The 24,349-nt window shown below is 43.3% G+C and overlaps 1 protein-coding gene and 1 long non-coding RNA gene across 5 annotated transcripts in view; one reads left to right on the top strand and one right to left on the bottom strand.

Moving 5' to 3' along the window:
• The window catches only part of LOC132889014 (uncharacterized), a 58,457-nt gene extending 41,163 nt beyond the window's left edge, over positions 1–17,294 (top strand). Inside the window, exons 2-3 of the long non-coding RNA XR_009654994.1 lie at positions 15,808–16,396; positions 16,597–17,294. This is a non-coding gene — a long non-coding RNA (uncharacterized LOC132889014). The remainder of the gene's footprint in view (positions 1–15,807; positions 16,397–16,596) is intronic.
• The window catches only part of si:dkey-157l19.2 (uncharacterized protein KIAA1522 homolog), a 60,253-nt gene continuing 44,256 nt past the window's right edge, over positions 8,353–24,349 (bottom strand). For 2 of the 4 annotated variants that reach the window (XM_060925117.1, XM_060925118.1), the window contains exons 3-7: positions 14,200–14,337; positions 13,961–14,004; positions 13,695–13,836; positions 13,430–13,540; positions 8,353–13,334 (exon numbers count right to left, since the gene is read on the bottom strand). In XM_060925117.1, coding sequence (XP_060781100.1) covers positions 9,985–13,334; positions 13,430–13,540; positions 13,695–13,836; positions 13,961–14,004; positions 14,200–14,337 — 3,785 coding nt within the window. In that variant the 3' untranslated portion in view covers positions 8,353–9,984. The remainder of the gene's footprint in view (positions 13,335–13,429; positions 13,541–13,694; positions 13,837–13,960; positions 14,005–14,199; positions 14,338–24,349) is intronic. The other 2 variants (XM_060925115.1, XM_060925116.1) reach the window with 2 other exon arrangements.

Raw genomic sequence — 24,349 nt, 5'->3', positions numbered from 1 at the left:
TGTCTAATCTGGGTTGCTGTAACAGGTGTTACTGCCAGTCTCTCTAATGAAAACGCAGTCTTTGGTGGTACAGGTGTAGCAACTGGGGTCTCTGGCAGTCGGCTCAGAGCGTCTGGATTTGCATTATCCTTGCCTGTTCTGTACAGTATAGTGTACTGATAGGCTGTTAGCGTAAGAGCCCAACACTGTATCCTAGCTGAGGCCAGTGGTGGGATGCATTTGGGCTCACTGAACAGATTCAACAGTGGCTTATGGTCTGTAACAACTGTGCCGTAGACATCTCATTATCTCTAGCCGCTTTATCCTTCTACAGGGTCGCAGGCAAGCTGGAGCCTATCCCAGCTGACTATGGGCGAAAGGCGGGGTACACCCTGGACAAGTTGCCAGGTCATCACAGGGCTGACACATAGACACAGACAACCATTCACACTCACATTCACACCTACGGTCAATTTAGAGTCACCAGTTAACCTAACCTGCATGCCTTTGGACTGTGGGGGAAACCGGAACACCCGGAAGAAACCCACGCGGACACGGGGAGAACATGCAAACTCCACACAGAAAGGCCCTCGCCAGCCACGGGACTCAAACCCAGACCTTCTTGCTGTGAGGCAACAGTGCTAACCACTACACCACCATGCCGCCCCTGCCGTAGACATATTGGTGGAAATGCTTCACTGCAAACACAACTGCCAGGTCTTCCTTGTCCAACTGTGAATACCCCTTCTCCACTGCAGTCAGGGTCCTTGAAGCAAAACCAATGGGTTTCTCCCCACCATCTTCCATCACGTGTGATAGTACTGCCCCAACCCCATAAGGAGAGGCATCGCATGACAGAATGATCTCTTTGTCAGAATCAAAATGAACTGGCAGCTTTGCTGAGTGAAGGAGCTCTTTAATGTTCTTAAAAGCTGTTTCTTGCTCCTCACTGCACTTCCACTTGGTATCATTGCATAGTAGCTTGTATAGTGGGGCCAGAATGTTTGAGAGATCAGGAAGAAATTTGCCATAATAATTGACCATTCCCAAAAATGATCTCAGTCCATGGAGGCTTGTGGGGGTGAGGCCTCCTTAATGGCCCTCACTTTGTCTTCCACTGGGTTGAGACCCTCTGCTGTGATTTTGTGCCACAGGTAGGACATACTTGGAGCCATGAACACACATTTGCCCTGTTTTAGCCTCAGTCCTGCCTCTGAGAGCCTCTTGAGCACATGTTTCAGGTTAGCGAGATGCTCTGCCTCTGTGGTCCCCATGACTAAATTATCATCCAGATACACAGCTACATTCGGATTACAAGCAATAGACGGATTATGGACTGTAATGTCATGATATTCACGGAAACGTGGCTACACAGCGAGATACCCAACAATGCTATCCAGCTAGTCGGGCGGCACACTCTCCGAACAGATAGATCAGCTGACGGCTCTGGTAAGACAAGAGGTGGTGGATTGTGTATTTATGTCAACAAGGCTTGGTGCACAGACTCTGTCATTGTTGAAAGCCACTGCTCAGCGAACCTAGAGTTTCTCTTGGTTAAATGTAGACCTTTTTATTTGCCGAGAGAGTTTACATCTACTATCATTACAGCTGCATATATACCCCTGGATGCCGATGGCAAACAAGCAATGTCTGAACTCCACACAGCCATCAGTAAACAACAAACTGCACACCCGGAGGCTGCATTCATCGTAGCTGGCGATTTCAACCACACCAATCTAAAGACTGTACTTCCCAAATTTAATCAACATGTCTCATGCCACACCAGAGACAACAAAACCTTGGATCATGTGTATACCAACATACATGGAGCCTACAAGGTTACCCCCCTTCCCCACCTCAGACAGTCTGACCATCTCTCTTTGTTCCTCACCCCCACCTATTCACCACTCATCAAACGTGTGAAACCAACTGTGAAGACCATTAAGGTATGGCCAGCGGGGGTAGATTCGGTACTCCAGGACAGGTTTGACAACACAGATTGGAGTGTGTTTGCCTCCCAGGCTACCTGTGGCTCCCAGATAGACATTGACTCTTACACTTACACAGTAGTGGAGCATATCAACACCACTATTGACAGTGTTACCACAGAAAAACAGATCACCACATACCCCAATCAGAAGCCTTGGATGAACAGGGAAGTGCGGCTCCTGCTGAAAGCACGTAACAACGCGTTTAGATCAGGAGATGCACTCGCCTACAGTACATCCAGAGCAGAACTGAAGAGGGGCATCAAGAAGGCCAAGCACAAACACAAGCTCAAGGTGGAGGAACACTTTGCGAACAATGACCCCCGGCGCATGTGGGAGGGCATCCAGGCCATCACAGATTACAAGAACAGCAACACCTCATCAGCCACCATAGATGTGTCCTTCCTAAACGAGCTCAATGACTTCTATGCCCGTTTCGATAAGGACAACAAAGAAAAGGCCATAAAGATCACACCCTCTGTTAACCCTCAGCTACTCATTCTCTCACACACAGACGTCCAAAACGCACTGAGTCGCATCAATGCACACAAGGCTGCAGGCCCTGATGGTATTCCAGGACGTGTGCTCAGAGCTTGTGCTGAGCAGCTTTCAGGAGTATTCACGGACATCTTCAACCTGTCCCTGGCCCAAGCAGTAGTACCGGCGTGCTTTAAATCAACATCCATTGTGCCAGTGCCAAAACACTCCTCCCCAAAGTGCCTAAATGACTACCGCCCAGTGGCACTTACTCCTATAGTGATGAAGTGCTTCGAACGACTGGTCCTGGCACACCTCAAAGACTGTCTGCCCCCCACACTTGACCCACACCAATACGCCTACCGCAGTAACAGGAGTACAGAGGATGCAGTCTCCACAGCGCTGCACTGTGTACTCTCACACCTGGACAATAAAAACACTTATGCAAGAATGTTGTTTGTGGACTTCAGCTCAGCATTTAACACTGTCATCCCCGCCAAGCTAATCACAAAACTCACAGACCTTGGAATCAGCACCTCCCTCTGCAACTGGATCATGGACTTTCTGACCAACAGACCACAGCATGTTAGGTCAGACCACATCACGTCCTCCACCCTCACACTCAGCACAGGAACTCCGCAAGGATGTGTGATGAGCCCCTTCATCTACTCCCTCTTCACCCACGACTGCAGACCTATGTATGGATCCAACTCCATCATAAAGTTTGCAGACGACACCACAGTGATTGGACTAATCAGCAACAATGATGAGTCGGCGTACCGGTCAGAGGTTAAACACCTTGCTGCTTGGTGTGCGGACAACAACCTGCTCCTTAACACCAGCAAAACAAAAGAAATCATCGTGGACTTCAGGAAGGAGAAGGGAGGCACCCACACCCCCCTCCACATCAATGGCCTGGAGGTGGAACGTGTCTCCAGCTTCAAATTCCTGGGGACCCACATCTCAGAGAACCTGACCTGGTCTACCAACACCTCCCACCTCATCAAGAAGGCCCATCAGCATCTCTTCTTCCTAAGAACACTGAAGAGAAACCACCTGTCTGCTGTCATCCTGGGCAACTTCTACCGCTGCGCAGTAGAGAGTATCCTGACTAACTGTGTTACAGTGTGGTATGGAAACCGCTCTGCTGCTGACCGCAAAGCACTCCAGAGGGTGGTGAAAACTGCCCAACGCATTATAGGTGCTCCACTTCCGGACATTGAGGGAGTCTACAAGAAGAGATGCGTGCGCCGGGCACGTAGCATCCTCAGAGACTCTTCCCACCCAGCCAACAGACTCTTTCAGCTCCTCCCGTCCAGGAGGCGATTCAGGAGTCTGCAGACCAAAACAAGCAGATACAGGAACAGCTTCTTCCCCACAGCCGTCACCCTACTGAACTCTGCCAGTAGATGATCCCACACCCTCCTTCTACCTGTATTGACTTTTGTTGCATTTGATAACTGTACATCTGGTTCCATAGCTGTACATATTCATCAATATTCTCTACTGTTGGATCTATTTACACAGCCAGTCTTGCATATGTGTGTATATATGTATATGCTTACATCCACACTTGAGTTTAGGTGTGCATGTATAGGTGTATATATGTATGTATATGTGTATATTCTGAATGCCTATTTAACATTTATTGTTTGTATATTCAGTAGACATCTGTATTGCAAGTTAGTTCTTCTGTATATAGCCTTAAGGATAATTATAACCACCCCTTCCAGACATCTGCATAGCAAGTTAGCTACTTCTGTATATAGCCTTAAGGATAATTATAACCACCCTTTTTTTTATAGCCCTACCTGTAGTTACTTCTCCCTTAACTACTGTACATATACTGCACAGAACTATTGAACATCCTATTTATTTATCTGTACATTCTCTACTCACTATAACCATCTCATTTGCACTAGCTGTACATAGCTGCATTCATCTGTACATATTGCTTATCTGTACATACTGCATTTATTTGCATTATACTGCACTTCTGCTATTTGCACTTCAGATTAGATGCTAACTGCATTTCGTTACCCTGTATTTATACTGAGTAATGACAATAAAGTTGAATCTAATCTAATCTAATCTACATGTGGGATTCCTTGCAACAAAGTGTCCATTGTTCTGTGGAAAATGGCAGGGCTCGATGACGCTCCAAAAACCAGTCGGTTGTATTTAAAAAGGCCCTTATGAGTGTTGATGGTAGCATACTTCTTTGATTCCTCATCAAGAAGCAGTTGTTGGTAGGCATGGCTCATATCAAGTTTTGTGAAATGCTTTCCCCCCTGCAAGGGTCGCAAATAAGTCCTCTACTCTTGGCAATGGGTACTCGGCTGTCTTCAAAACTTGGTTCACTGTCAGTTTATAATCTCCACAAATCCTTGCTGGCTTGTCCTCCTTTAGCACAGGAGCAATGGGAGCTGCCCAGCTTGAAAACTGGACTGGCTCAATGATGCCCAGTTGCTGCAAGCGTTACAGTTCCTCTTCAACTTTGCCTTTCATAGCATATGGCACAGGTCTGGGCTTGAGAAACCTTGGGGTAGCCTCAGGGTCAACATGCAGTTTCACTGCAACCCCCTTAAGTGTACCTAGTTCATCCCTGAAAACCTCACTATACCTCTGTAATATGGTCTCAGTTGTGGCAGTGACATCAGCATACTTTATTTCATGCCAGTTTAATCTGATTTTGTGGAGCCAATCATGGCCCAAAAGACTTGTTTTCGGTCAGATTTCTTTGTTTTTTTTGTTAACGATATTACGGGAAAACGGCTAGATCAATATTCATGAAACTTTCAGGATAGATGGGCATTGGTCTCAAATAGAACCTCCAACATTTTGAGGGTTGTCTGGTCAAGGTCACCAAAAAGATCAAAATTGTTTTTGTTGTGGCTACTGCCTCATATAGAGGCGCCAGTGACTGTCATCGTGCTGTAAGAATGAGAGAGCAACGATCGCGCACTGCACATACACATGTTCTGATTAAAATGACCGGTCAGCGTATACAATTCAGTTCACCATTCGAAATGAATGGACTAAATAAATGGCTTTCAGACATGTTTATGCTTATTCCAGAGGGAAAGTGCGTTCCACTGAGCTCTAGCGTCGGGCCATTTCCGGGAAATAAGAGTTTGGGTCATGGCGACAGCGTGTGTGTGTCAGCCTCGGTTCGGAGGTTTCAGTTTCAAAAACTGTAAGAGGGAAGAGTAGAATAATATAAAGTACAGACATTTGGTATATTTTACTTCTGTGATTTTTAAATTGTTTATTTTCAGATTCCACTTCATTTTTGTGGCTACTGCCTCATAGAGTAAATATATATGCTGTATTTACTGTATGGACATGGGATCAGAAAACTATTTTATTTATAAGCCACACGGACCCAGAGGGGACCGATTTTTTTCATGATATCTTCCTTCATATTCATCATGCGTGTTTTTTTCCCCTCCTTTCCATTTTATATTGTGTAGTTTTAATCTGTTGTTTATTTTTTCTGTTTTCTTCTTGTAAAGTGTCCTTGAGTGTCATGAAAGGCGCTTATAAATAAAATGTATTATTATTATTATTATTATTATTACTACCGGGCAAGGTTTGTTTTGCCTGGCAACACTCGTTTTTATTTTGTAACATCAGTGCCAGACAATGTGTAGTGTAAGGTTAAGGTTAGTCAGTCTATAAAACTTATTTAACATATTCGAGTCATTAACACCAATTAAGAGAGTCCATCTGTTCCTCATCAGAAATCACACTCAGGCACAGAATTACAATCTGACTGCTGTGGAGTTTTAAAACCCATTCCATCAGGAGTAAATTTAACAAAAAACACTTTTTTTTTTTTTTTAAACCTTTTTAAAAGGTTTCTGAGGGTGAAACACGTTCAGTGGAGAATTTCATGGGGTTTAATTTACATGCTTTTATGTATCAGTTCTTTTCTTTTTTGGATGAAATGTAAACATAAACAAATACAGCAAACAGGAGGAAGCTGAAGGTTCATCACCTATGCTGTTTTTAAGTTTGCAGAAATGACAGATAAACTAAAGGGATACATATTTTTAAAGATCAGCAATAAAATGTTGAAAAAAAACCCCAAAATGGAATAAAATAATATTAATTAAAAAATAAATAAAGTGTAAGAACCAAGACCAAAAGCATTTCTGAAAGGTCGTCTGGTACAAGACCATGTAGTGTCTTGTAAAATAATTTTAAAATCAATATGGGAGCCTAATTAAACTCTAATAAGACAAAATCGGAGACCTGCAGATGTGTGAAAATGCTGATGGGTTTGAGTTTTTATTCAGCTGCATGTGTGTATACGCGTACTTGTATGCCACCCAACACTTAATCAGACTGCAGCAATTAAACGTTTCCTGTTTTTGCTGATGTAAGGATAAAGTTCTGTTTGATTATTTGCATTCCTTTCAGAAACGTGTCGTTTATGAGTCAAACCAACTCACCGCCACTTCCTACTGAGAAACTTTGCTGCTTTTTGGCAGACGATATTAAAGCTGTACTTTCAAATTTTTCAAGTGTAGGTCATAAAAAGAATTTTCCTGACACCCAATTATTTTTGTTTAGTGACCAAAAGCTACTGAATTCAAATCACAGACTTTCAATTTTACTAGTTTTTTTTTTAAATAGAACAATTAATGAGTTTAGAGTCACATGTCCCTAAAGTCTCAGCTATTTTTTCCTGCTTCACCATGACCCAATTCAAGATACTACATCACGCATCACGTGGTGGGCTTTCCCCGTTCACGCAAGGCATTGTGGGATACAAATTTGAAACAGGAGAGAAAAAAAAGGATGTGTGTGAGCGAATGAAACGTGAAAGAGCGACTACAGTAACGGAAAGCGAGAAGAAAAGACATCATGTTGTATACAAAGGAAAGGAAACGCAGGACCAAACTAATAAATATGGGCGCTCAGCGAGCACCTCGGTGTGATCAGCTGTTCGTTTAGCGACAGAATGATGGAACTGTCAGTGCACGCTCAAAGGGAAACCTGTAGATGGCAGTAATGCAACACTGTGGATGCCAGCTTCCGTAAAACCCAAAAGAAGAAGAAGAAGGTAAACCTGCACATGCGCACACGGACTTCCTCTGTCTGCTTGACTGCGCCAAGCGAGCGATTTCATGCACATTATTTGCTTTAATCCCCTCAAATTAAATAACTTCCCAGCCACAGAATGGCCTGATATTTTGAGATATTACAGAAATAAACGGATATCACAATCACCACATTTCAGACGGAACTAAATTTCAACAATTTTATGAAATTAAAAGGCCGACTCGTTTTAACGTTGATATGACTTTAGAAAAGACTTATGCTCATACTTTTGAGGAGAAGAAAATTAAACAAGAATAACAACCAAGATTTTAATTCACGAATCAGAGAGCTAAAAGATCCTCCTTCACTCTTTTACAATTCCGTTTCATGTTGTGGATCTTTCACAAAACATGAGCAGCTATAAACAGTCGTTCTCTCACCAGCCTCTTGCTTTCTGTCTCAAAGTTAAGACAAAAATTTCCATCCAAGATGGCACCGCAGACGGCTGCCACGGGACTTTGCTCTCTCATACTTTCTATGTTTTTGTGTAATTGTGTTAATTCTTCTCCGTGCTTCACGGAATGCTGCGCTGAGGGTTTTTTTAATGCCTACACATTCCGGTCCTGATAGGAGTGAAATGTGCGGGTGTTTTTTCCTCTCATCTCTCAGCCGAAGACTGCGTGTGTGTGTGTTTTTTTTTTTCCTATACTTTCTTTCTGTCTGTAGTATGAAAGCTAAGTCGAACCAGAGTCAGATTCCTCGTGTAACATACCTGGCAATAAAGTGCTTCTGATTCTGAAATTTTTTTTTTCAAAAAGCAGAAACCATCGAGTGTAAACACTGAACACAAAGCTGGAGACTCCTTCCATCAACGTTTAATCAGACATCTTAAAGAAAACTTCACCACATCAACGATGAACTTAATCTGTTTCTGTGGCGCGTCTGCTGTACTGTGAATGAGCCGTTACTATAGAAACTATAACAGACTAAAACAGTTGTGTTAATGTGTTATGGAAAATTAATCAACACCTCCTGACCAATCAGAATCCAGAATTCCGCAGCGCTGTGATGTTCATGTTGTTGATGCAGACAGACAGATGCGTACTTCAGACTGTTTAATATTGTACATTTTGAAGAAAGACCTGGTTATAATCCAGTGATTATTCTGTGTGTTTAAAAAATAATAAATGGAAAAAATTAACATACTGCTCTTTAAAGGAAAGCGATTGCAGGCCACCATAAAAATGCCTGGTGTTAATTATAACATTTCAAACATGCGATACTGCTTTGTGTAAATATCTGCGATAGTTCTGAAATCAAATCATAAAAAGGACAATAAGCAAAAGAAAAGCAGTTAAACAAACCCGGAGCAGAAAGAACTCCAGGGTTCGGGTGAACATGGGATCGTTCTTTCTAAACAATAAGTTAGACATGTGTTTTTGTTTTTTTTAAATCATTGAGCAGAAATTAAGGAACTTATAGAAGTCCTTATTCAGTGATTCCCAAAATACAGGACAGTAGTGCACAAAGAAATGTCATATATTAAAATCAAACATAATTAAGGAAGGTCCAGTCAATAGACCCATTTAAATTTGTTCTGGGCAGAAAGTTTTAACTGTACAGAAAATTATTTACATCATAAATTCTCTTAATGTCAGAAAGACCAACACCTTCTGCGAAAAAACAACACAAAGCTTTTCTACTGTTTTACAAATAAAGAATTCTCACGAGTTTCTACTCTCTCACTGTCCATGTTCCTCATTCCTTTCTTTGTCCTTTCTTTTCGTTCTCAATGTTTTTCTCATCAATTTTCCTTCTTCCATTCATTCCACTCACAGCCAGTCTTTTTTTCTTCCTCTTCCTCATTCTTTACTTCTTCTTGTCCCCCTTCATCATTCAATTTTCCTTCTTCCATTCATTCCACTCACAGCCAGTCTTTTTTTCTTCCTCTTCCTCATTCTTTACTTCTTCTTGTCCCCCTTCATCATTCAATTTTCCTTCTTCCATTCATTCCACTCACAGCCAGTCTTTTTTTCTTCCTCTTCCTCATTCTTTACTTCTTCTTGTCCCCCTTCATCATTCTTTTCTCCACTTCAACATTCAGAGACCTTCTCTCTCCGAGAGCCGTCACTTCAGTTTCTTGTTCATCATGCACACTAAAGAGCGCCACCTTCTGGCAGTGACTGCTCAGCTTATAGGAATTCATTACAGTGGATGAATTTGAAAAGTAACAGCGTCCCGGGCGTTGACTTGCCCATCACCTGCTGGATGACAAAGACAAGTTCAGTAAAACATGAACTCCAAATGGGACTTGTGTGCTCATTCAACAGAGTTTCAAATGTCATTTCTCATTTCTGGAATCTAATAATAGTTGTGTTTCGGTCGCATTCCTCACCCGAGAACAACAGTGTTGTAGCTCTTGGAGACATTTGGATTTATTTTGGATAAAAATAAAAGTCAGAAGGCCTTACCTTCTCTTCTCTGGCAGTGCTCACTGACCAGCAGTTTGCACATGCTCAGTGTCCACATGACACTCTGAGGAATTATGGGTAATCTTTTCGCTCTTCGCGCTGGGTTTCTTCGCAACTGGAGGCGGGACTTTGGCTTTTGTGTTCTGGGGATCAGCAGCAGGTTTGAATGTTTGAGAAACAGAATTCAACTCGTGCACCAGGGTCTTCCTCAGATCTGGTTTGGATTCTGGAGATAAAGGAGATTTCTCGATGACCACCTTCTTCTGGCTTTTGGAGAAGATGAAGTTTGCCGTGGACGTCTGCGAGATGGCCCCTGGGGACAGCGGAGGGGAATGCAGCAGGCTCAGGCGCTTCGCTTGGTTGTCTGTAGATGACATGGCAGCAGTTTTCAGACGAATGGCCTCCTGGAGACTAATGGAAGATGAAGAAATGCTAGCTGGAGGCACTTTCTGAGCAGGATTGAATTTAGGAGATGTGGCGATTAAAGTTTGAGGCTTTGGAAGTTTAACATCTTGCTGTGGTTGGGGACTTTGTTTATCTTCGGTTTTAACAGCATCATTTTGGATTTCTTTTACCTCATTCGCAATGGATTGATCTTTTGGTTCAGCAGGGGTTAGTGTAATTGATGGTTCAGGTGTTGCATTTTGAATTTCCTGCACTGTGATCTTTGGTTCAGGTTCTGCTTTGTTTGGTATTTGGGGGACTGTCTCAGCAGACACGGACTCTTTGACTGGTTCAGTGTTTGCTTGTTGAGTTTTCTGGTCTGTGATGCGGACTTGGCTGTTGGGTTCAAGCTTTACATCCAGTGAAACCTGCTCAATCCTGCTCTTTGGTTCAGTTTCAGGTTGGGTGTCTGATGGAGGAGTAGTGCTCGGATTCTCCCATACAGAGGTAGTGGGCAGAGTGTCCTCCTTTTGATTTGTAGCTGACTGCGAGGGAAGATCAGGTGAAACCAAAATCAGAGATCTTCTTATTGGCTTTTGGGGTGTGTCTTGATTAGTTTGATGCTTTGGTTTTCGAAGTCCACCATTTGTTTCAGTTTGGTTCACGTTGGATCTGATTGACCTGAGACGAACAGTCTGTAATAAAGACGGTGTGACTATTGGGGTAGGACTTTCCTCTGCAGTCGCACCTGTGTGGGTGGTTGGCAGAGGTGGTGGTTTCTCCTGCTTGTCAGCTGTGATAGCTTTGACTACTTTCTTGAGATCAGTGGGTAATGGTGGTGGTGGAGGAATATCAGATGGCATGGACATGATTTCAGCTTGCTTTGAGGATACATCTGGTAGGGTTTGGTTTGGGGGAGTAGGGACTGCCTCCAGAGGAGGAGGGAACAGTGGTGGAGGAAGAGGGATCATTGGCGGAGAAGGAGTTCTTGATGTTGAAAATGGTGGGATTTCCGGTGGAGGAAGTGGCATTGATTGGGGAGATGGTGGCATTGGTGGTGGAGGTGGGATCACTGGTGGAGCAGGTAGGATCATTTCAGGAGGAGGTGGGATTTGGATTTCCTGTGCTGGAGAAGATGCAGCTTCCTCTAATGTTGAAGGCTGCGCATCCTGTGGCACTGGGAGCACTTTAAATAAAAAGCTTAGAGAAGGTGGCATGGGTGTAGATGTAAAATCTATTTCATCCTGCCCACCTGGCAGATGTGGAGGGGATACATTTGTAGGAGGTGGAGGTGGTGGGAACAAAGGGTGTGGAGGGGGACATATGATCTCATCAAAATGTCCTTGGAACTGGGTGGATACATCATCTTGTAGAGGTTTAACTTGGTCGGTTGGAGGCAGGGGAGGTATATGTTCAGGAGGTGGTGAAGGAGACGGGGATGGACGGACATGGGCAAGCCTGGCTAAAAGCAGATTGTTACCAGAAGGAGGCTGAACATCAACAGACATCTTTGTAGGAGTAATTCTATTTTGTGTGTCAGCGGCCATGGCTTCTTGAGTTTGCATTTTCGGTGCTACTGTATTGTCCTTCATTACATTTGTTATGTTACTTGTTGCTGGCATTTTCTCTCGAACCATCTGGATTGGAACTTCAATCTTCAGACCTCTCTTCTGGGCCCAGCACTCAAAGTTTACAGGTCCAGGTCCACACAGTAGTTCGAAGGTGCGCCGATTGTGTGCCCATGTCTCAGGAGGAGGTGGAGGTGGAGCTAGAACTTCAGGAGGATCTGGAACATCAAGGAGCGCAATAAAAGTCATCACAGCTGGTGAAGCAACCGCACCATTAGCGGTTAGACTTTTAATAGATGGTAGGAAATGCTTGAGATTAATTTGGTGACTCCCTCCATTGGTGTGTGAATAGGGTACACTGCCTGCATGCATTTCAACACCTTTCTTTAACTGTAGCTCTGCCAACACTGCTCTCTGACGGTCACCATTCTGAACTGTACAGGCACTGTAGGGTGAGTTGATTTTCTGAGACCCATTTTCCAGAGATTTATGCTCAGCAATGGTTCTTGCATACATACGGGAATGGAGTGAGTATGAACGACTTGGTGGAGGCGGTGGTTTCTTGCTCTTTTTCATCACTGACAGACTGCGATTAAAAGGACCTACGGATCCTGCCTTCTTCCAAGCTTGTTGTTGGTTGTTACCATTCAGCTGCACAGGCTTAAAGGGGGTACTTTGGGCACCAGGGTTATCTTTGACCACAGGTGGTCCATCTGTTTCCTCTGCCTGGCTTGTCCTGCTGGCCACTCGAGGAGTGCTGCTGCTAGAAATGGTGGAAGAATCGGAGACCAGTGTTTCGGATGATCCCGAGCAGCTCCAGCCAGAGGACTCTGAGAGGGTGGCAGTCCGATGGGTAGAAGCCCGAGAAGAGATCCGTGAGGACATCACTGATGGAGCTCGTGAGGAGAACCGTGAGGATGCCCGGGATGAGGCTCTTGACGGAGCCGGACTGGCCGATGCTAGGCTGCTCTTGCTCACCATGCGAACGCTACTGCGACTTCTGTTGCGGCTGAGTTCAACCACGTCCACAGATGGAGGCAGTACCGCATTTGGGATGATCTTGGACATGTATGTTGCCTCAGGGGAGACATACATTACTGGACTGGATGGAGAGGTGCCTGATGTGGTCATCCAGGGACTGGCTTGTGAATTTGGACACTCTGGGTCAAACGACTGGTGTAACAGGTGCCGGAGTAGAGAGGTGTCATCCTGCTGTCCTTCCTGTGGAGGGAGCTGTGGTTGATCCTCCGTTACTGCCTGAAGCCTGTTCATGTTCTGCAGCTGGGTTATTGCTCCGTCTGGGACCGAGGCGATGGATATGCTATCCAGAGTGGGAATGACGGTGGAAATGCTTACACCTCCATTGGACAACTGAGCATCAGTGAACTGGGATGCTATCCATGCAGCACGGTCAAGCCCTTGAGATAGGAAATGGATCAAAATGTGATATTAGTGGGGTTAAAATACATTTCATTTTTATATTAAAGCTGTGTGCTTTAATAAGAAAGCATACCCAGTTCTTTCTGTACATGTCTTGGTATTCCTGTAACTGTACCCGCCTTTTTCCCCTTCGATTTGCTCTTCCCACGTTTCTTGTCATCTTTCAGTGGTCTGAAGGTAGAGCCTGCATGCAGGGGTACAACAAAATGATCAACACTACCCAACCAAGGGTCGAGTTAAACCATTACATTGGGTTAAATTCACACTCTAAAATTGTACTTCGCTCAGCTCCATTTCTCTACAGTGAAATTAAATCATTCTTGGACACGAGACCGTACCTTGGCGTGTGAGTCCGGAACGTGAAGACTGATAGGAAGTGATGGAACGTGTGGAGATAGTATCAGCAGCAGTACTCTCAGACTCGGACATCCTCAGTTCACTGAAGCTCATGTCATCGTCTGTCTGAGCGGTCACTGTTGACTACAGAGAAAAGAAATGTTGTCCACGTCAGCAAACGTCTTAAAATTAACACCTGGTGATGCTTTCGTGTCTGTGTTTCTCCTGCCCGAGTGGTTTTTAAGCTAACTGTTAATAAGGCACTTACAATGACGCTCTGGTCATCCAGATAGTCCACACCGTTTCTGTTTTCTGGAGAATTAAAAAAAAAAATTACAACCTTCAATAAAAAGGCTGATCGTTCTGCACTGTGAGACATTTATTATGAACAGTTTAGTATTTGCAGTTCCCCCATTACCCTCATTTTATATGTCTGTGGTTAGCAACTACCAAAACTTTCACTTTCTCCTAAAATGATTCACGTTTAACTGCTTTAGAAGGACATACCATCTTGCTGCAGGAGTTTCAGACCCTCCTGAGCCTCCGTATGCAGATCCTGGACATACTTTGGTCGATTTCCCTCAATAAACACATTCTCTTGGAAGTGTTGTAGAGAGCATGATGTCTCACCTTCCACATCAGGGGCTAGAGAGAGACAGACAGACCGATAGACAGACAGACAGGAAGAGAGAGAATGGAGAGAATATTCAAGTCTTTTCTTAGTGGTGAAGAGTTTTCTTTTATAGTTGTGTTGTACTTTAGAATGCTAGTAAATTATTTATACAGAAACAATCATCTTGGGTGGCACGGTGGTGTAGTGGTTAGCGCTGTTGCCTCACAGCAAGAAGGTTCTGGGTTCGAGCCCCGTGGCCGGCAAGGGCCTTTCTGTGCGGAGTTTGCATGTTCTCCCCGTGTCCGCGTGGGTTTCCTCCGGGTGCTCCGGTTTCCCCCACAGTCCAAAGACATGCAGGTTAGGTTAACTGGTGACTCTAAATTGAGCGTAGGTGTGAATGTGAGTGTGAATGGTTGTCTGTGTCTATGTGTCAGCCCTGTGATGACCTGGCGACTTGTCCAGGGTGAACCCCGCCTTTCGCCCGTAGTCAGCTGGGATAGGCTCCAGCTTGCCTGCGACCCTGTAGAAGGATAAAGCGGCTAGAGATAATGAGATGAGATAATGAGATGAGACAATCATCTTAATTATAAATCACTGAAATTGATTCGCACTTATGAAAGTTCAATAAATGATTTCTCTCCAAGATCAGTAGAATAAATTCAGTATTCTCTGTTACACACATCTTTAATATTTATATAGTGAGAACGTGAAGTGAAAGAAAAAGTGAAGGAATTTCTTTTTTTCTGCTTGAAGAATAAATACAGATCTGAACCTCCACTAGGGGGCGGAACTGAGTCACAGATGGTTTAAAAATGATGCTGCACAATTGGAGTTCAAAGCACAAGCATGTAGTGAAACGAAAACACTATTTTCGTTGTCCGTGTATTTGAGTTGCTCGTTTTGTACATGTTTCCTAATGAACAGGAAGTGACTCAGCACCTAGAAGCAGCCGAGACAATAATTTCACCACAGTAACAGTGAAACTTGGAGATAAATTCCCAGGATAATTCTCGTTCCTCTAAGTCACACTTCACGACACTATAGTGTTGGTGTAAAGCTTAAATATAATATAAAGTGAACACAATCATTCAGAGCCTTTGGTCGTTTATCAAAACTATGCAGAAATACCACTTTGTCTTAAAATAAATAAATACCCGCAATCACCACCACGACATTTGGTCATGGAGGTGGATGGAGCCAGCAGTTTGGTGCAGTTGGTCAAAATTAGTGTTTGAAACTTTACAGAACTCTTCTTTGTCTTAGGAGTTCTTTTCTCTTTCAGTCACAGTTAACATTTAAGCAAATAACTCAACGAGAAATGTCTGTTCACTTGTTAATTTAATGCTTGCAGTTGTACAAATTTAATTATCCAGTTACTGAGGGGAAAATAAGAAAATTAAAACAGTGTATTAGAGCCATGGGGGTGGGGTGGGGGGTGTTTCAGATTTTCCAAGTCACAAATATACAAGACAAATGTTTTTTTCTCCTTTTTTGGTGTCAAGGAACCAGATCGCTTCACTTTGCAAGTTTGGATCAACGTGATCACACCACAGACCCCATGACTGAGCCAAGAGTTCTAGGAAACGCAGTCTTTCCTCCACAATCAGCAATACAAAAGAATAAAGAGGTCAGAGAATTTCAACTGCATTACCCAGAATGCACTGCAGCCAGGAAGCAGGACAGATTTTTCTCGCAAATTTGTGACTTTATAATCTCGGAGAATCTGTTTTTTCCTCATAAAGCTATATGCAGGGGCGGTTCTAGGGGCGGGGCCACAGGGGCCATGGCCCCGCCTCTAATTTGATTGGCTCCTGAAGTGCCCCGTTCTGTCAATCAACTGGCGAGAAGAACAACCGGAGAATTCAATAATCACTGGTGCAGTTCCACCCCCAAACTGTTGGTGGCAGTGCACCTGTTGTGTCAATACAACTGAATGGAAGAAGAAACAGACCCGTGGAGGTTTTTTTTCCATTGCTTAACGTTACCACAGCGTTTACCATTCCGCTTCCATGCGATCAAAGAGGATGCACAAGTACTAATGCCAGTCAGCGGCGACGAGACTGATGTTCAACTAGGCGAATTCATTCTTTGGTGAGTCAAATCTTCTTGTTGGTTAAGTTTAAGTTTGTATTAAACTAAACTGTAACTACATTAAAGCTGTTGGCTTCTAAACTTGTAAGTCACTGCACTTTTTAGCGAAGTTGTAATTTGTTTGGTAAGCTAGCAATAGCTTTGACCTGTTTATTCAAAGTTCAAGATTTTGTGTTAATCTTAACTATCGTGTTTGGCAGGTATGGAGCACTTGCATGTGACGTCACAGCCGATCCAGATTGTGACAGACGCCATCGTGTCGGTCAAACGCCATATTCCGCCTTCTACTTCTACTTTTACTTCTACCTTTTCTTCTGGAAAACCCTACTATATACAATTCTACTACAACGGCTGCGGCTACAAGCTCTCCCTACCTGTGTACGTTTATGTTTTTTGTGTGTATTTTTGCATGTTGTTCGTCTGTACCGGACTTCAATATCCACTACAACCGTATGGACTTACTGGACATTGGTTTCCAGCAGAAAATGACGGTTTGTAGCGATTTCCATTGCATGCACAACATTCCGGACGAGAAAAAAAAAAAAAAAAAACATTCCGGACGAGACAGCGAGGTCTCCGTGGATTGTTATTGGAAGCAAAGCGAAGGAGGCAGCGCCGGGAGCGGAAGCAAAAGCGAGGCTACAGGCAGAGCCGGCCTGTTGACTAAGCTCAGAAAACAGCTACTCAAACCTCCACTGCCAAGCCTCTACCTCTCCAACGCCAGATCCATGTAAACAAGACGGACGATTTGGAATTACCTTATTCTATAATCGGCTGGTCAGTGCTATACTCAATACTTAAGTGACTTACCCATCCAATGAGGATAGTTATTTTCTTGTTTACAAGATGCCACATCTGAGTCGCTGACAAATCCTGAATTTCTGTAAAGAAAACTGTCCAGAGATTTATAAGCACGCAGTGCTTCACCACTGAACAGCGAGGGAAAGTTAATGAGGTAATCATACACGTCCGGGTATTCCGCTGGCAGTTCAAAATCCGGTCGTGAAAACTCCGTCCGGAAAGCCATAAGGGTCACAAATCTGTAGATCGTTTATTTTAGACATATATCTAGTTATCTGTTCATTAGAAAAATGAGCCGTGTAGTCCGTCAGTTGAAATTGATCCATTCTGTACACGAGTGCAGCAGTATTCAGCGGTGTTTTTAACCGACAAGATGGGGGTTGTGTACTTTCCGGTCACGTGACTGCAAGATCTCTATAGAGACAGAGAGAGCATGAAAAGAAAGACGCAGGGAATTCAGCAGTTTCTTATCAAAAGAAAAACTGAAAGTGAGGGCTTAAACGAGGGCAGCACAAGTACGCAGGCACCAGCGCCACAAGACGGTCAACAACTGCAGTAGCAGTCTGCTAGCCCAAGCCCCTCTTCACCAGGTCAGAGAAAACATGATGTAGTAGGCAAAACCAGATGACTACAAATAATACAATGTATTGTACCGGTATTTCTGGAAATGGTATTAATTGAGATTGCATAGAGGAGAAACGCACAGTTTAAGGGTCTACTTTAGTTCTAGACTTGTATGTAGTTCAACTGTAGCTGTAATAGTAACCCTCTAGGTAATGATGCCATGTTGTATGGGTGTAATGTACTTAATTGCATTTTATTTATTAAAATAACTAAATTGGTAGTTGTCAGATGGCATTTTGAATAGAAATACGGGTTACTTATTTTGTGACATATTTCTGTATTAGCTCTATCGGATGGTGCAGGTTCAAACGATGAAAGCCAGAGTGAGGGCGAACCTGACTGCTTCAACCCACAAGAACTACCCGGACCACAGTCCCCAGATAGTGCTTCCTCCAATGGTAAGCTGCGTTCGTCTTAAAATATGACTAAAAGATTACAGGCAATGTGTATTGCACTGACTGTGATTGTTTCATTCTTTTCCATTTGCTCTTTGTAGACATGTCCCAGTGCCTAGCAGAGGGGTCAGAGCAGACAAGTTGTGCTGCGCCACCTGGACCTGATGGTATGTATGCCCAGCATCCTGTTGAAGTTGTCAGTTGAAAACAACTATGCATTGCTTAACAATAGTAGAGTAGAGGTACTTTATTGATCCAGATTTCCAGAAGAAAATTAAGGTGTCGAGCCACATACACATAATACGCATTTCACAGATCCAATATATTGCACACATCTGCAGACATACATACATAGATTCACTTAGTGGTAAAAAAAAAAGACTGTTTATAAGTGATGGCATGATGATGACGACGGTTCTCTTCTCTTGCTGTTGTAACCATACACTGTGTGAGGTGTGTACAGCGGTCTAATACTTTCATTTAACAAAAAAAACAGCTGTCTTCGCATACTGTTTGATAATGACATTTAAAATATTTTGAAAAATGTAAAAATATTTCTTCTATTTGCTTCTCTGCAGACATTTCCAAGTCCAGAGCAGACGGTCCAGTGCAACCTGTCCTCAAGGTCTTCCCCAAGACAGAGCAGGGAAACAGGAAGAGAGGATTCAATGAAGCGTGGTACAAAGACTTTACGTGGCTGGAGTATTCTATCTCTAAAGACTCTGTTTTTTGCTACCCTTGCCGCCACTTCTCACTTCCAAGTGCACCAAATTCTGTATTTAAGTCCGAATCTGGGTTCTGCAATTGGAAGAAAGCACTCTGCAGAAGTGGTGGTTTTAAAGATCACTGTAAATCTGACCATCACAGAAGTGCCATGTTTGCATGGACACAGCACAAACTAGCCGTTAAAAAGAAAACGTCCATGATCACATCAGTGAACAAAGAAAGGGAAAAAAAATAGCTGAGAACCAGATTTATATCAAAGCGTTATCACTGGATAAAGATGGTGGCGACACTGTTGGCCCCTGAAGGTTACATATGGCCCCATAGTGGCCCCTGTTTCAGAAAAATCCTAGAACCACCACTGTATAAGTGGCAAAGTTTGTTCGTTTGTCTTGAGCCAACGTCGCCATTTCTCAACCGATTTTTTACCAAATTTGACAAGTGCGTCCAGGAATGACCCGGAATTTTGGAGATATAAGCAAAATTCATGTATGTGCCCCAGGGAGGTCTCTGGGGGGCACAACATCCACCCACCCCCTCCCTCAATGCCTTTCACATTACATTTATCAACAAAAACTCTGAACAGATCTTCACTAAACTTGGCACATAGATACAGGAGATAGCCACAATTTGGCAGAACTCAGAAATTCCATATTTGGGCCCCAGGGGGTCCCCGGTGGGCCCCTGGGTGATGGATGTTTGGATGAAGTAAGAAATATATAGCAACAAAGTATCTTTCATTTCTTAGTGGATATCTTCTCTCCACCCCTTCCTACTGACGATTTTATTACTCTTCAAACCCTTTTTCTAATATATACACAACTGCAATCAGAAATATTCAACCCCCCAAAGATTTTAAGGATTTATCAGTTAAAGTTTCTTCAAAGAGCAAGATTCTGCTTTGGATGACTTCTTTATGAGTTGAGTGATGCATAAAATCAACACAGAAAATGCATGATGTAGTACGTGTGTGCAACAGTATAATTTTGTTAAGATAGCCATGTCACAATTATTCAACCCCTATATAATATTGTTGTTTTTAAAGCTTTCTGACAGCTTTTATGGCCAAAAGTGGAGTTGAAACACAATTAAGCCTTTGGGAACTCTATAACGATCCTTCATTTGCGATGCATATATAAACCCCAACCATGAAAGCATTCAAGGTCAGTTGCAATGATGGGAAAGACAAAGGAGCTTCCACAAAAGCTGAGAGAGGAGATTATTTCATCACGGAAGATTTCCAAAAAATTTAACATTCCAAGAGATACCATTGGGTGCATTATAAGGAAGTTTAAAACTTAGGGAACAGCTGCAAACCTGCTTGGCCATGGAAGAAAGCCCAAAATTTCATCAAGGGCCCTTAGCCACTTAGTCAGGACAACTAAGAAAAACCCCCATGTGAGCACAAGACACCTACAGGATGACATGATGAAGGCTGGTACAAGTGCTTCAGTGGCAACTATAAGACGTGTGCTGAATAAACAAGGATTTCATGGCCGGACTCCAAGCTGCACTCCACTCTTGACCACAAGGAACATCAAAAGTCGACTAGAATATGCCAGGAAGAATTTAGATAAAAGACTACAGAGTTTTGGGAGACAGTTCTATGGACTGATGAAACCAAACTGGAACTGTTTGGACATATGGACCAGCGGTATGTCTGGCATGTGAAAGGCCAGGCTTATGTGGGTGCAATCAGTTAATTATTGAAATTAAGTGATCAATCTCATTAAATCAGTCTCATTAAATTTTCAAGGTCAATAATTAAAATGAATCAATCCCATTGAATCGTTTACTTTGACTCGTTTGAATTGAATCATACCATAGAATCAGTCTCATTCAGTGAATCATTTAGTGAATCATACCATTAATCCTGGTGCTTAATAATAAATTACCAAACAGCTAAATTATGGTACATTTCCAAATTATTACAATCACTTACCACATTACATAACTTTTATATGCACCCTTTTTGAATTCTTTGAGAAGATTGGGGACTTCACATATTGTTGTTCACACAAATAAACACAGTTTGTTTAATAAATGAATTTATTATACAAGGATAAAAAGATAAAAATAATAAATCAATATATACAAGCAGTGAGGTGTGTGTGTGAGAAGGACTTGACCATGTGTTTAGTCTCGTGTAGCTAACTACACGTGGTGGAGGCCTAGCTTGTTGCTAGCTAAAACAAAAGAATGTTATCTAAATAGAACAAAGGATTAGCTCTGTGTTTAGCCTCGTGTAGCTAACTACACGTGGTGGAAACCTAGATTAGCCTTGTGTTGCTAGTATGTTTGTGAAAGGCCCTATGGCCTAGCTAAAGGGTGTTTGTTAGGCCTTATGAGGCCTACTGAGCACGTGTTGCTAAAGACAAAGGGAAGCTATCTAAAGTGTATCAAGCCTGGTCAGGCCTGTTGAGCACGTGTTTTCTCAGTAACAAAAAGATTCCACTCTCATAACATTACCAAACTCACTGAAACCTTGATAAGGTCAAAATGTATGATAAGGAAATTAAAGTGTTAGTCAGAATAAGAGAGAGAGAGAAGCATGCGCAGCCTATCTATTAAACAATTGAGAGAACATAGAACCAAAATAAATCAACACGCTGCGTGTCTAATAGTGTAATGAATAAACCTGGGTTTAAATTCACACTATTTCAAATAAAAGCAAATTCCTAAGACTATCTTAATTATGCCCAAATGCCAAAATCTTACTTAATCCTGCCTTTAGCAAGATATGAAGAACTATTCGCCGGTGTAGTCTCGGGCCTCGCCGTGGGAGCACGTGAGCCGCTCGTGATGGAGGCGGAGAAAACTTTCTGGTCCAGCGGAGCACTTGGGTGGTTCCCGTGGAAAGCAGAGGATTCTTGGTCCGAACCTCAGCGTTCGTGAGGAAAAGTCTCTGATCAGAATAAGATGCACAGCGCTTTTGAGTTAAAAAGGATTCAATCGCTTCTTAACTTTTAACTGCCTGGGCTGCAGTCGTGACGTCACTTCTAATGCAAGTAAACCGGTTGTAACTCAGGTTGAGTTTAAAGATCGCGCGACTGTAGAGTTTACCTTTGCCAAGGGTAAGAAAGAAAATCGCGCCGAGTGATGGATCTTGCAAGAAAGAAGACGTCTTTCTGGGTGGAGAGCGCCTCTTTATACGTCCAGATTCATCGGAAGCCAGACGTGAGAGACAAAGATGGTGGAGCTTCCGCTTGGATTTATGCGTGCATGGCAGACTGACGTAGGTGATCCCACCCACGCGTGACGTAGGTCACACGGAAGTTGCCTGGGAATTGTAGTTCTGACACAAGATGGCGGCATGATACCTACAGTCCCCCTTTTGGTCTCAGGGGTATGACGGAGTCGTAGCACTGAGAGCACCGTATCGTATCATCGCCGTGTCCATAGTCCTTGAGGTAGACTTGTCCTGTGCAGTTCATAGTGTCCTGCGAAGACTGTGTAAACTTGTGAGTTCCAGTAAGACTGTTGGAGACAGAGGCATTTCGGGCTTATCACTATGGGCATTTTGGGCATATAATCACTATCTAACTAGATCAAAACCACATCAAAAAAAACATTAAACATTGAACATGAAACATGTAGTGTTTAATTTCTTATGCATAAAAAAAACAAGAGAAGAAATGAAGAAAGGAAAGAAGTATTAGTGTTTGGGTTGGCAAACCTAATCTTCTGGGAAGGTGATAGCAGTGGGGGGTCTGGCTAGAAAGCGTGCGCTACTGCGGCTAGCTGTCGGGGACACAGACCATCTTATCTAGCTAGGCGTGTAGTGTTATGTATGGGTTGCCTGGGCAGACCCAGTGGATGTCTTTAGTGAAGGTGCACATCTCTAAGTTTGTGGATTCACAAAAATGAGGATAGCACTGCCAAGACTATATGCCAGGTGTATTTGCGATGAATACACACTAGTAATAATAGCGGATTTTAGTATTTATCTACCATGTTATTCTGAAGGGTTATTACTTCATTGGGTTGGTGAAGTCTGACCGGGAATGTTAGTGCACGCTTATGGTTGAGTGATGCGTACAAGCTAGGTGGACATGATGGGCCTAGCTGTCGTCCACCCCCTTTTGGAGTGAGGACTGTTCAAAAGGTTTGATTTGATTATCATGGAAATCGATATGAAAGCGTTTGATTAGGCCTAGATGTCCTAATGTGATACGCGACGGGGAATGGTTTTCCCACGATCGAAAGGTCTCGACCAGGGTGGTAGGAACTTCTCTGAGATTCGGGCGTAGTAGGCTTTGTGTCCTTCTACTCTCGAATTGAGATTCTTTTGGGCACCTGTAAAGGTTGACTGTAGGTGGCGTCGTAGGTCGGCGACATGTTGATGTGCGGTGTATGCAATCGCGACGCTCATGGCCTCTGGTTTGTATAGGAGATGCGGGGGAAGAACCGACTCTCGCCCAGTCATCCCATAGGGTGTGACTTCAGTGGCGCAACGAGGGGTGGACCAAATGGCCCTTAGCACCAAGGGAAGTTTCACGTCCCAAATTTTACCATGGTTTGTGATATACTTTCGCAGCATGTTCACAATGGCTTGAATGGCTCGTTCAGCCTGACCAGAGAATTGAGGGTGGTACGCGATATGGAATTTCGCCTCGACGCCTAACATGTTCCACAGCGCAGCCATTACACCAGCAGTGAAATGGGTGTCTGTGTCTGAGTCGATGGATAGAGGGAGATTTTGAAAGAATTGTGGCCACTAGGGGGAATTGCGATGTCGGGTGTTTCGACACCGGACTCGGTGTGCAAAGACATGAACTGAAGTTCATACGAAATTTGATCTCGCGTGGCGCTCGGTTGATCGGTGTTCGCACTAATCTCGTCACAACGGTTTTGTGCATATTTTGTGGGATCCAACGACTGTGGGGTTTTGTTTTGTGTAAAGCTGACTAAGTTTATGTTGCAGGGCTTGGTTGGGATTGGGTCGCCTTGTGAGAGCCGTGTGTCTGAGAAATGGTGGTGAAGACTTTAGCGCACGTGAGAAGCGCGTTTTGTGTGTTTGCCTTCGCCACCAGGGGGGGCCCTACATCCTTTATTTATTTAACTTTGCCTTAGAATAATTAAATTATGTAAAAGCATAATATCAACAACAACAATAAAAAAAAAAAAAAAAAAAAAAAAAAAAAAAAAACTAAGGCAGGGAATCCGCAACAGCTGAGCCATTTACTGCAGACCCTTCTATAAAGTGAAAATATAACAAAAACGTCTTAATTAATTCTAAAATATTTAAAAACAACAAGTCAAAGGCTTATGAAGACTTCGTGCAGAATTGCACTTCACACATATTGTTCTCCATGAGCGTAGGTCATCTGGATCGTAAATAGTCTGTAAGGATAGTGTGTAGTACTGTAAGAGGAGCGACTTGTAGGAAGACAGTGATACTTTGAGTTGA

Source organism: Neoarius graeffei, chromosome 7, assembly GCF_027579695.1.
Source record: "Neoarius graeffei isolate fNeoGra1 chromosome 7, fNeoGra1.pri, whole genome shotgun sequence".
Classification (NCBI taxonomy): domain Eukaryota; kingdom Metazoa; phylum Chordata; class Actinopteri; order Siluriformes; family Ariidae; genus Neoarius; species Neoarius graeffei.
Note: the sequence above shows the minus strand (reverse complement) of the source record. Positions and strands in the feature narration are given on the sequence as shown.